Here is a 13,004-nt window from a genome sequence, read left to right as displayed (position 1 = left end):
TGCGCTTGGTAACCAGGGTAAATATCGGGTAACTAAGCAAAGCACTTTACTTGGTTACCCGATATTTACCCTGGTTACCAGTGTACACCGCTTAGTGCTGGCTGCCTGCACACGTAGTAACCCAATGTGTACCCTGGCTACGTGTGCAGGCAGCCAGCACTAAGCGGTGTACACTGGTAACCAGGGTAAATATTGGGTAACCAAGCAAAGCGCTTTGCTTAGTAACCCAATTGTGTACCCTGGCTAAGCAAAGCGCTTTGCTTAGTTACCCAATATTTACCCTGGCTACATGTGCAGGCAGCCAGCGCTAAGTGGTGTACACTGGTAGCCAGGGTAAATATCAGGTAACCAAGCAAAGCGCTTTGCTTAGTTACCCGATATTTACCCTGATTATCAGCGTACGCTGCTTACACAGAGTCGGTGCTCGCTAGTCTCCCGCCATCAAACACACCGATGTGTGCTGCACAGTGAGAGACCAACGAGCAAAAAATGAACCAGAACAGTGTGTAACGATCAGCAATTTCACAGCAGGAGGCAGGTCGCTGTTTAGTGTCACACACAGCGAGATCGCTGATGAGGTCACTGGTACGTCACAAAAACCGTGACTCAGCAGCGATCTCGCTATGTGAGAGGTACCCCTTAGAGATTGAAGTGCAAGTTTTGGATTATTGAGGATGTTAATCTTAGATCAGATGCAGAACAGAAAGTACAGGTAGGGTGATGAGATTACGAATCTTTGTGGTTCATTTTGTTCTGAGTGGGTTATCTAACACACAGGTATATAGTAGGATGGGTAGCATTTTTCCAGAAATAATCCTCTCCCCACCATGGTGGTGTCTATTAATGGTTTGCACCCTTCAAGAAGGGTGATAATGGTGACTGTCAGACTTCCATTAAGCAGAATATCCATTTACAGACAATTATCACTACAACCTGTTATTTGCTGGGTATAAATACCCTGTGGTGTGTAAATGTAACCCTACTTTAAGGTGGTGACACACATAGCGACAACGACAACGCTGCTACGTCACCATTTTCTGTGACGTTGCAGCGACGTCCCGTCGCTGTCGCTGTGTGTGACATCCAGCAACGAGCTGGCCCCTGCTGTGAGGTCGCTGCTCGTTGCTGAATGTCCAGCTTCATTTTTTGGTCGTCGCTCTCCCGCTGTGACGCACAAATCGCTGTGTGTGACAGCGAGAGAGCGACGAAATGAAGCGAGTAGGGAGCAGGAGCCGGCGTCTGGCAGCTGCGGTAAGCTGTAACCAAGGTAAACATCGGGTAACCAAGGTGGTTACCCGATATTTACCTTCGTTACCAGCCTCCGCCACTCTTGCTGCTAGTGCCGGCTCATGCTCTTTGCACATGTAGCTGCAGTACACATCGTGTAATTAACCCGATGTGTACTGTAGCTAGGAGAGCAAGGAGCCAGCGCTAAGCACTGTGCGCGGCTCCCTGCTCTCTGCACTGTGACATGTAGCTGCAGTACACATCGGGTTAATTAACCCGATGTGTACTGTAGCTAGGAGAGCAAGGAGCCAGCGCTCAGTGTGCGCGGCTCCCTGCTCTCTGCACATGTAGCGACGTTATGATTGCTGCTTCGGCTGCTGTGTTTGACAGCTAAGCAGCGATCATAACAGCGACTTACAAGGTCGCTGCTACGTCACCATTTTGGTGACGTAACAGCGACGTCGTTGTCGTTTAGTGTGACCCCAGCTTTAGAAGAAACACATTGTATGCTGGTGATAAGAGGATCTAATCCCATGTGTCCAGTGAATCCCACCCTACGCTGCTGTAAGGAAACCGATGAATCGTAGGGATAAAGGCTTTTTACTTATTTCTTCTGCATGATCATTTTTCAAGGACAGAATGCAAACACAAAAGCATCAATCATCAAATACTATTTTCAGATAATTTGGTAAAAAGTCATTTCACAATAACTACACTTCAAAAAAAAAAGCTAAAACGTAAAATGATGATTTTTTTTAATAAATAAGATTTTCCTGAATGTCATCTGCGTTTTTTTCCTTAGAGAAGAGGCTGGATATGGAGATGGACCACGAATACTGACAATGTCCGTTGTGGGATGGGTCCAGGACTGCGTCATGGTCTCCATTTATAACAGACCATAGCATATCATAGTCATATCACACAGAGACATGCATAGATGGATGCCGGAAAATATTTACCTTTTTGAACATCCTTGTGGAATCCTCACTAATCTGCATGAACCGCATGATAACGTTGTTTAGGTAAATATCACTCAGCGTTGCGTGATCTTTGCTTTCTCTTCTCACTTGGTTCAAAAGTAAATACCAGCAATTCACCGGGGACAGCAAATTCTGGTCTTTCCTATGAAGAACAATTACACAGAATTAGCAAATAAGATGTGACAGTCAGTGAGGGCATTCAAATCTGTGAACACATCATCCACTGCGCAACAGTGAAATCGCAACACCAAGGAGGAAAGTCATAGAATTATGGAAGTAACAGGACGGCTAGACATGGTAATGATATGCAGGTGGCGAAAAAATGGAAGAAATAGTGTCAAAACATCTCGATTTATTCAGCATGATCATCATGTGCAAAAATACACGAACTTGCACACCTCGGTATGTGATCTGATCAACGAGGTTATTAATGGTCGTCTGAGCAATGTTCTGCCTCACTGAATGCACCTGAGCACAGAAATCAATCAAGATTGGCTACTGGCTGCTCCCTTTGCAACTGCCGACCAACGATGGCCCAGATGTGTTCGATGGAAGACATGTCCACAGATGCTGCAGGTCATGGTCATATGCTTATAAAACCTCATCGCTCATGTTGGCACTGTAAAAAGCAGCTTTTAATTTGCATTAACCCCTGTCTGGTACCATGGGGTCAATGTGATCCCATGTAGATTGAAAAAAAAAAAAATCACTAGTTGTACCATAGTACAAAACCAGAATTAAAACAAAAACAAAAAAAAAAAAAAAAAAAGCAAAAAAATGCAACATGTGAACAGAGCCTAACGCCAAGAAGCCAACATGAAAACAGCAAGACTTAGGGTATTTCTTACTAATAAAGATTAAATAATTTTATTTTTACCCTAAATTCTTCTAAAGCATAAATTTAACAAAATCAGTATAAACTAAACCTTGGCCTGTAGGCCACATTTGGCTCTTGGACCACAGACGAACGGCCTGATGCAAACAGTGGCCCCTCACCGGTCGTCTCAATTTTACTGATATCAGTTAAGCGCATTGTTAGAAACGAGGTTAGGAGAGTAATTTTGATCATATACGGTACATATATAAATATGGTTTTGTCTTACAAATACTGATGTAAAAAACTCACCAAATACTCAACCTGTGCATGCCGCCTCTTTCGGTCATCTTTGTGCTCCTTCTTCTCTAGCCGCGGTGCATGACGCGTCAGACGTTATACACACTCGCCGGCATTCAGGTCCTGAGCAGGCGCACTTTGATCTAACCTGAGCAGGGCGGATCAAAGTATTGTAGTGCGCCTGCGCAGGACCGGCGAGTGTGTATGCCGTAGACGCGTCATGCACCGCGGCTTCAGAAAGAGGACTAAGATGGCCGAAAGAGGAGGCGCCGGCACCAGAGAACGGAGACGCCTCCGTGACCCAATTCCACCGCAGCGCGACCGTTAGGTAAGTATTATAAAGTGTTTTTTATGTTATACCCCCGGCCTGGGCTGTTATATACAGCATGTTAGAATGCTGTATATAAGAGCCCAGTGGTGGTGGCCGCAGCTTATAGGCCAAAAAGTGGTGACAGGTTCCCTTTAATATACTTAAAGCAAATTTTCTAAAGTTTAAATACAGTGACAACAGTAAAAGATGCTTTCACCGTTCTTTGCAGAATTAGGAATGAATTAGAACACAGCCTAAAAGCCAGGCCTTGCTTACCCACATGCCTAACCTCATCAATACTCCTGTGATTCCAAGGAAATAAGTCACAGTAACAATCAATAGGTTATCATAATCTGAAAACGTTCCCAATACAATGGAGGTTGCTAGATCAGTACAGGTTACGTCAGCCACAATCCCATGGTTTTGAAATGAGAAGCTTAGGATGAACACAGATGTGATGTTCAGGTTTGCTCATATTTTTCTTGGCCCTTTAAAGCCAGTAAAAAGCCTGCAGCACATCGCTGTTCATCCATACATGTCAAGTCTTGTGACCTACGAAAATGATACAAAATGTAAGGGGGCATGAGTAGCACCCACGGTCACTTTAGTAACAATGTACAGGTAATATAGATAGAAATGAGCTAACCCGAACTTTAAAGTTCAGTGCATGTACCGAACACAGACTTCACAGAAAAAAAAAAATATCAAAAGTTAGAGTTCGGGTGCTGACCGTATGCAAACCACTAGAGCAAGCATCAGTGTGCTCGGTCCAGTGCGAGCTGCTTGCAGTGTTTTAATGCCTTGCACTGGGGGTAATAGTGTTATCAGATGTAGTGTGCACAAAAAAAAAATCCCGGCTGGGGAGGGCCCAATAGACATGGGCCTCCCAAACCTGAGAATACCAGCCCTCAGCTGTCTGCTTTATCTTGGCCGAGTATCAAAACTGCGGGGCAGTGGGAAGGGATTGCACACCGGTTTTTAAAAATTAATTTAGACTTCCTGTTCCTGTCCTGGCTGAGGTGGAAGCTTAGAGGAGAATCTCCTGCCACCCCTCACAGAAACCGACTAAAAACAGACCCCCCGGACGAGCCACCAAACAGAGACCAGCACAGGAGGTTACCTAAAGCAGACAGCTATGGAACGGTACCTCCTGAGAAGCTCTGGGAGCGGTGAATCAGCCTGGAGAAGCTTTGATATGGACAGAGGAGAAGATAAGATAATGGCGCCGAGCCTGATGGGGGAGGAGCCTGAACGCATGGTGAGAGACACAGAAAAGCAAACACAGAGCTGGAAGGGGAGAGATAAGGGAGATATGAGCGAGGAGACAGGAGATAAGGAAGATATGAGCGAGGAGTCACAGGAGGACACAGCAGGAGAGAGGTGGATGCAGGGGACTGATGATGGTGGATCGCAATGGGAGGATGAAGGAGATATGGAGGCAGAGGGGAGAGAGGATGCAGACAAAGCAGGGCAGCTCAAAGACACAGCAGTGTTGGAGTATGAAACTGACAAACAGCACAGGGAGATTAATCCCACTCAGACTCACAGGAAGTCAAATGCAAGAATTCATAGTACCCCTTCCAAAGGAAACAAAAAGCAGCCTACTACACCAACATCACAAGCCTGCAAGCTATTGGGGGATGGAGGTGGTGGCCCAGTCCAGACAAAGAGAACTAAGAAAACAGCACCACCTGCAGGCCAAGACAAGTACACACAAAAGCTTAATGTGGACTATAAAAAACTGGCTGAAGAAGTGACATCACACTTGTCAAAAGAGGTTAAAGTGGCTATTGAGGCAGCCATACAAACATCATTAGCTAATATGCAAAAACAGATAAATGCCCATGCCTCTAGACTGGCAGAATCAGAGCAGAGAATATCTGACTCCGAGGAGACAATACTGGCTATGCAGGCACAAATAGCAGCTCTAGCAAAATCTAATGAATACTTGAAGGATAAAGCAGACGATTTGGAAAACAGATCGAGACGAAACAACCTACGTATAGTCGGGTTGCCAGAGTCTGTATCGATTGGACAGTTGGATAATATATGCGAGTTGGAGCTACCGCAGGCCCTGGGCATAAAGGCGAAATTCAGAGTTGAAAGAGCCCACAGAGTGGGTCCACTGAGACACCAGGAGGCGAATAAGGGAGAGGGCCAAAACTCAAACAAGAATACCCCGATAAGAGCCAGGCAGGTGATTGTCAAATACCTTGATTATAAGCATAAGGAGGAAATATTGAGGGCCTTTAGAGAACGAAAGCGTCCACTACAATATCAAGGCAACAGACTGCTAATTTTTGGGGATTATTCAGCGGAAGTATCCAGAAGGAGAAAAGAATTTACCAAAATTTGCTCATTTCTGTACAACAAAAAAGTAAAGTGCCAGCTATTATACCCTGCTACACTGAAAGTTAGAAACCCCAATGGCTCGTTTGTATACTACAAGGACTACAAAGAAGCAGAAAACATTCTCATGGCAGAGCTCGACAAGACTAGGTCAGAAAGGCAAGAAAAAGGAGCTAGTGGAGAAGGGAATAATAGAAGAAGATCCCCCACAAGCTCAGGAAGAGATGTGGGACGTTTTGGGGGACAAAAGCAAGTCGAGACCAGGGAGGAAAGGAGGCCAAGCCCGGGTCGACAGCATAATTCTCGCCTGGAACACAGGAACCAACCCTTGGAGAGAAACCATGATACCTGAACTGGAACTCGCTCATTGTTTTTCCTTTTTTTGCCTGTTTTTTTTTTTTTTTTTTTCTCTCTTCCCAAACAGGGAGAGGCGTTGAGGAGGATGCATTACGGAGAGAGGGTTGGGGAGGTGAGAGGAGGAGGGGGAAGGGAGAAAAGAGAGGAAAACATCCCAAAGTCTGGGTCCTCTTCCCCCCCTCTTTTTTTTTTTTTTTTTTTTTTTTTTGTTCTTCTCCTTTCTTTCTCCATCTTCTCTCCCCTTGGTCTTTTTTTTTCTTTTTTTCTTTTTCTCCTTTGTCCAGGAACATCATCCAAATTCAAATGAAGTGGGCCTGTTCTGGGCGGACTGATGGCTACCTGGAGTCAGAGATAAGTAGGACTGGAGAATCTTGCTGAGGTTTTGACATACTGTGCTAATTTTTGCATAATTTTCAAAGGCTTATTCAAGTTAGTCCGGGGATAGAACATATATTTTTTGGGGGGTGATTAGGGAGCTACATATTTTGGCTAGGAATAGGGGAGCTCACCAACGTGGCGGGAAGCGCCGTGGATTTCTCGGAAGGGAAAATATGTTTTACAGTTACATGCTTTTTGTTGTATTTGTTATATTTGCAAGGTGGGGAAAGGGAGTGTCGATTTTGTGGTACCAACTGTGATTCTAGTGTCGAACATCTCGTCTTCCTTGATGCAGGGGCCCATAGGGGAGGGAGTAGTAAAAGCAGAATACACAGGTTAACATGATACAGATAACTACGTGGAATGTTAAAGGGCTGAGATCACCTAACAAACGAGCAATGATATTGAGACATCTGAAAAGACTAAAGACAGACATTGCCTTATTACAGGAAACCCACTTGGGGGGGGAGGACTTTTTCCGCATGAAGAAACATTGGGTGGGCACCGTTTACGGGGCAGCGGCACAAGGTAGAAAAGCGGGCACTATGATTCTAATAAATAAACAATTCAGTCATGAGGTAGTGGCACATGAGGCAGACGATCATGGAAGGTGGCAGCACTTAACAATCGTTAGTCCAGCGGGTAAACTCAGTATTTATAATGTCTATGGCCCAAATTCACAACAAATCACATTTCATGATGACATAAAGGCCACCATATTAGCAGATGGGGAGGCTAACATTATAGTGGGAGGCGATTTTAACACTGTCCCAGACTCAGCTGAAGATAGGAGGAGGGGCGAGGAAGGGACAGCTAATGTGGGCAGGAGTTTAGACAATAGGGATGTAACATTAGAAGACGTAGGACTGAAAGACATCTGGAGACTAAAGCTGGTGTCACACTAAACGACAGCGACAACGACGTCGCTGTTACGTCACCATTTTCGGTGACGTAACAGCGACCTTGTAAGTCGCTGTTATGATCGCTGCTTAGCTGTCAAACACAGCAGAAGCAGCGATCATAAGGTCGCTGTGCTACATGTTCAGAGAGCAGGGAGCCGCGCTTAGCGCTGGCTCCTTGCTCTCCTGCAGCACACATCGGGTTAATTAACCCGATGTGTGCTGCAGCTATATGTCACAGTTCAGAGAGCAGGGAGCCGCGCTTAGCGCTGGCTCCTTGCTCTCCTGCAGCACACATCGGGTTAATTAACCCGATGTGTGCTGCAGCTACATGTCACAGTTCAGAGAGCAGGGAGCCGCGCTTAGCGCTGGCTCCTTGCTCTCCTGCAGCACACATCGGGTTAATTACCCGATGCGTACTGCAGCCACATGTCACAGTGCAGGAGCCGGCACTGGCAGCAAGAGCGGAGGCTGGTAACCAGCGTAAACATCGGGTAACCAGGGAAAGGTCTTCCCTTGGTTACCCGATGTTTACGCTGGTTACAGCTTACCGCAGCTGCCAGACGCCGGCTCCTGCTCCCTGATCGCTTCATTTCGTCGCTCTCTCGCTGTCACACACAGCTTTGTGTGTGTCACAGCGGGAGAGTGACGACCAAAAAATGAAGCTGGACATTCAGCAACGACCGGCGACCTCACAGCAGGGGCCAGGTCGTTGCTGGATGTCACACACAGCGACAGCGACGGGACGTCGCTGCAACGTCACAGAAAATGGTGACGTAGCAGCGACGTCGTTGTCGTCGTCGTTATGTGTGACACCAGCTTAACTCACCCACATGACAGAGAGTATACACACTTCTCACCCCCTCATGATAGCTGGTCACGTATTGATCAGTTCTGGATCTCGCAAGACTTACTGAGTGGAACGCAAGATTGTGTGATAGAGAATATGGTGATCTCTGATCATAGTCCGGTGAGATTGGGCATTAGAGAGAAATTCAGGAGAGGTACAGATATCATATGGAGATTCCCATCGTTCCTTCTCAGGCAAGATAATTTCCATAAGGTGCTACAGGAGTGGTGGGGAGAATTCGCAGAGGACAATAAGGAACATAGAGAGTCCCCAGTGATATTTTGGGAAACGGCAAAAGCGGTCCTAAGGGGCCGTCTGGTGGGGTACGCAGCCATGATCAAACGGAAAACCAATGAGAATTATAATTTCCATAGTGAAGCAGTACGGGTAGCATATACAAATTATGTGACAAATAGATCTCCCATGACAAAAGGCAGATGGTTGGAGGCAAAAGAGGGATTTGACGAATGGGCCAAAAAAAAGGAACAACTATTCTGGTCGCACAAGGAGGTTGACTTACATAGGTTTGGCAACAAGGCGGGAAGGATGTTGGCCAATCTGGCAAGGGGCAGCAGAAAGATGACAGTGATCTCTAAACTGAAAACAAAGGGGGGAGAGGTGACTACGGATCCTAAGGACATTAATAAACTGTTGGGAGATTACTATAGAAAACTATATGGGTCAGGGAATAACGACATGACTGATGAGGCAGAGTGGCTAAGACAAGCCCAAATGCCTAGCTTGACGGAGGAAGATTTGAGTGCCTTAAACGCAGATATCACAGTAGAGGAGGTGACGAGAACAATTGGGGAGCTTAACACCAACAAGGCACCGGGACCTGACGGTTTCAATAGTGAATTCTATAAGGCTCTGAAGGATCTGATCTCGCCGGATCTAACCTCAGTCTTTAATGCTTTCCTGGGAGGGGCGGAAATACCCAAAAATTCCAACATAGCATATATTAAATTACTCCCCAAGGGAACCAAGGACCTGGATGATCCCTCTAGTTATAGACCTATATCGCTCATAAATCAGGATTTAAAAATTATGTCCAAGATCATGGCTAATAGACTGGCCGAGATCTTACCTAGGATCATTACGAATCACCAGGTGGGGTTTATCAAGGGGAGAAATGCCGTTACCAATATCCGAAAGACAATTCTAGTGGTAGACGCGGTTAGACTGGGTCTCACTGAGGGAGGGGCTAGACCTGCCCTAGTTACACTTGACGCAGAAAAAGCGTTTGATAATGTAAATTGGGGGTGGTTAGACAGGGTAATGGAGGCCATAGGGATTGTAGGCAAGATGAGACTTTACATTAGAAACCTTTATGCCAACTCGGGAGCTAGGGTACACACTCCGGGCTTTCTATCAGACGTGTTCCCTTTGATGAAGGGAACAAGACAGGGCTGCCCATTATCTCCTCTTTTATTCAACCTGGCAATCGAGCCGTTGTCAAGAATACTACAGGGACAAAATAGCTTTAAAGGAATCAAGATAAGGGGTTCAGAAGTAAAGACAGCGCTTTTTGCTGATGACATCATACTTTATATGGGGGACCCCGGTGCGGATTTGCCACAGACTCTTGCCTTGATTGAAAAATTTGGCTCATTCTCCGGTTTCAAACTGAACAAAAAAAAATGCGAGATCATGTTCCTAAAGGGGCATCATGGGACAATGGGGGGACAAATAAGGGATGGCTGTCTATGTGGAATTCCTATAGCACAATCTTCAATTAAATACCTGGGAGTGCATATAGGAAGATCGGTGGAAACAATCTATAACTTGAATTATGGACCGCTAATCAGGAAAATTATAGTTCAATTAAAGGGATGGAAAGGTCTGCCACTTCCATTACTGGCAAGATGCCACCTGATAAAAATGATGAGCTTTCCTAGGCTGCTGTATCCCTTCCAGACAATCCCGCTATTGCTAAAACTAAAGGATGTGAATAAGCTCAACTCCGCGTATACAGAATTTCTGTGGAGGGGAAGGAAACCCAGAATAAAGCTGCGTACGCTGATGAAGTCAGCAGAGGAGGGAGGTCTAAACTTTCCAGATGTCCAAGGGTATAATCTTGTATGTATCATGAGGCATGTAATTGATTGGGTGAGAGGAACGAGTAGGCACTCAGATCATGCGATGGAAACTAAATATGCGTCACCGTGGGATCTGACGTCCATTCTGCACTCCCCACTATCCAGGGTTGAAGGGCACATAAGGAACTCAATTATATTCCGAGACACCATGCTAACATGGAAGTCGGTAAGGAAAAAACTGGGGCTCTCATGGAAAGTGTCCAAGTACTTGAACCCCTGGGCATTCCCAAATTTTCCCCTGGGACGAGAAAACAAGCTATTTACTAGATGGAAAGAGAGGGGAGTCAGGAGAATGATAGATGTTATGAATGTGGAGGACAGGAGGTGGATGACAGGTCGGGAAGTGTTGGATAAGTACAACCTTAATAGCTCACATGTCATCCAGTATGAACAATTGAAACATGGAATAATAGGAGACCTGGGTGTGGTTGGAAGAGAGCTGAACAGAAGTTCGATTGATGAGTTACTGGAATGTGATGTAACAAGTATAAATGTCTCTAAAATTTATCGATCGCTAAGGGGGGTGCTTATCTCACGGGAGGATAGTCGGACTTTAAAAGCGTGGGGGAAACAATTGGGAAGGGAAGAAGTGGTGGATGATATACTGAGAGGATGGGTACAAGTGCGGAAACATATTACCAATGAGAGATGGAGAGACACTCAATTCAGAATTCTACATAGGGCCATTATAGGTTTCAACATACCAGGTAGGAATAGGTGGTGTCCTAAGTGTCAAAAAGAAAAAACGGATATGCTGCATGGGCTATGGGAATGTGAGACAATCGCTAGGTTCTGGAACCAAGTCAGACTATTTGCCCAGTCAACATGGGGAATTTTCAGCAAACTAGACTTAATGGTGTGGATTTTCCACTCCTTTGAGGGAGGAGTAGGAGGAGGACCGAGCACGCAGGAAAAGAGGAAATACGCAATAACGCATGACATAGCCATGATAGCTAAGCGTTGCATCTTAAAACACTGGATTCAAAGGGAGGGCCCATCCATAAAGGAGGTTGTGGGCGAACTACACAACCTTCTGAAGTGGGAAAAACTAGAAGCGGAGAGGGATAAAGATGGGTTGACAGCCAAGTTTTTTGTGAGATGGAGACATTTTATTGAAAGCCAATTCACACAGGGAGAAATAATTAACCTGATGGCACCTTTTGTTCACTCGGAGTGGTATATCCTGAGCGATATTCAGGACAGCCTGGGTAAACTGAGAATCACCTAGGAGGGGGCTCTGGCGGGAGGGGGAGACGAGACGGTTGGGAATACCAAGACACGCTAGCAAAATTGAAATCATTCAGGGACGACACAGAGATTTAACGAATTGTATTGCATATGTTATATTATATTTCATTACCTATGTTTTGGTTTAATGTTACTGTATACTATCTTAAATCGAACAGCAACATGGAACTCCAAATTGGGGTATCACCCACCTCTATGTCACATTTTGTCAGACGAATGTTCTTCTTTTGCAATGATACTTGTCATGTTTTTACAAATTTGAAAAATCAATAAAAAACGTTTTGGAAAAAAAAAAAAATTAATTTAAATTAAAAAAAAGAGCTGCATAAGGTCCCTCGTATTTTGATACACAGCCAAGATAACGCACACAGCTGGGGGCAGCAGCCTACAGCTATCTGCTTTATCTGCACTGTTGTATTAGAACACCCTACACCATTTTTTCCCAATTGTTTAATTTTACACTCCGCTTCAGGACCCATACAACTAGTGTGAGGGACACCAAATCACAGAACGCTGGCAGTCTGACTGCAACCAATCCCAGGTGCTATCAGAGAAAGTGAGCAGAGGAAGAAGTAAATATTCATGAGCAGACCCAGAAATAGTGTGATAGCCACGCGGAAACTACATAAGTATAACTGTCCTGCTGTGATCCCCGTTTTGCTTCCTTTTGCAGCCCCCTATCCCTTACTGCCACCATTTTCTAACACTTAAGTTTGTGTCCCTTAAACTCACATGGGTTCTAGCATATGGGGTTGTCATGGGGTCCTTCTACCAAATCACAACGATCAACAGAGTGAGAGATGGCTGTACAATCCAAAGAGCATTTATTTATTGCAAGCAAATCAAAACGGTCCATGACAAGCTTCAAAAGGAACCTGAAGACCCACCTCTTCCGACAAGCCTACAACCTGCCGTAACCCTCAGTCTGATACAGCACCGCACTATCAACTCTACCCTAACCTACCGTATCCTCAGTTATCCCTTGTAGACTATGAGCCCTCGCGGACAGGGAACTCTATCCTCCTGTACCTGTCTGTATCTTGTATTGTTTATGATTATTGTACTTGTCCCTATTATGTACACCCCTTTCACAGTAAAGCTCCATGGAATTGATGGCACAATAATAATAATAATAATAATAATAATAATAATAATAATAATAGTAATAATAATAACAATCCAAAAAACAGAGG

General features: G+C 45.1%; 1 protein-coding gene across 5 annotated transcripts in view; it reads right to left on the bottom strand.

Moving 5' to 3' along the window:
* The window catches only part of SRGAP1 (SLIT-ROBO Rho GTPase activating protein 1), a 233,729-nt gene that overhangs the window by 100,539 nt on the left and 120,186 nt on the right, over positions 1-13,004 (bottom strand). For all 5 annotated transcript variants that reach the window (XM_075344822.1, XM_075344823.1, XM_075344824.1 and 2 more), the window contains exon 3: positions 2,187-2,349. In XM_075344822.1, coding sequence (XP_075200937.1) covers positions 2,187-2,349 — 163 coding nt within the window. The remainder of the gene's footprint in view (positions 1-2,186; positions 2,350-13,004) is intronic.

The sequence above is a fragment of the Anomaloglossus baeobatrachus genome, chromosome 4 (assembly GCF_048569485.1).
Source record: "Anomaloglossus baeobatrachus isolate aAnoBae1 chromosome 4, aAnoBae1.hap1, whole genome shotgun sequence".
Classification (NCBI taxonomy): Eukaryota; Metazoa; Chordata; class Amphibia; order Anura; family Aromobatidae; genus Anomaloglossus; species Anomaloglossus baeobatrachus.
The sequence above is the reverse complement of the archived record's forward strand: the minus strand, read 5'-3'. Positions and strand labels throughout refer to the sequence as shown.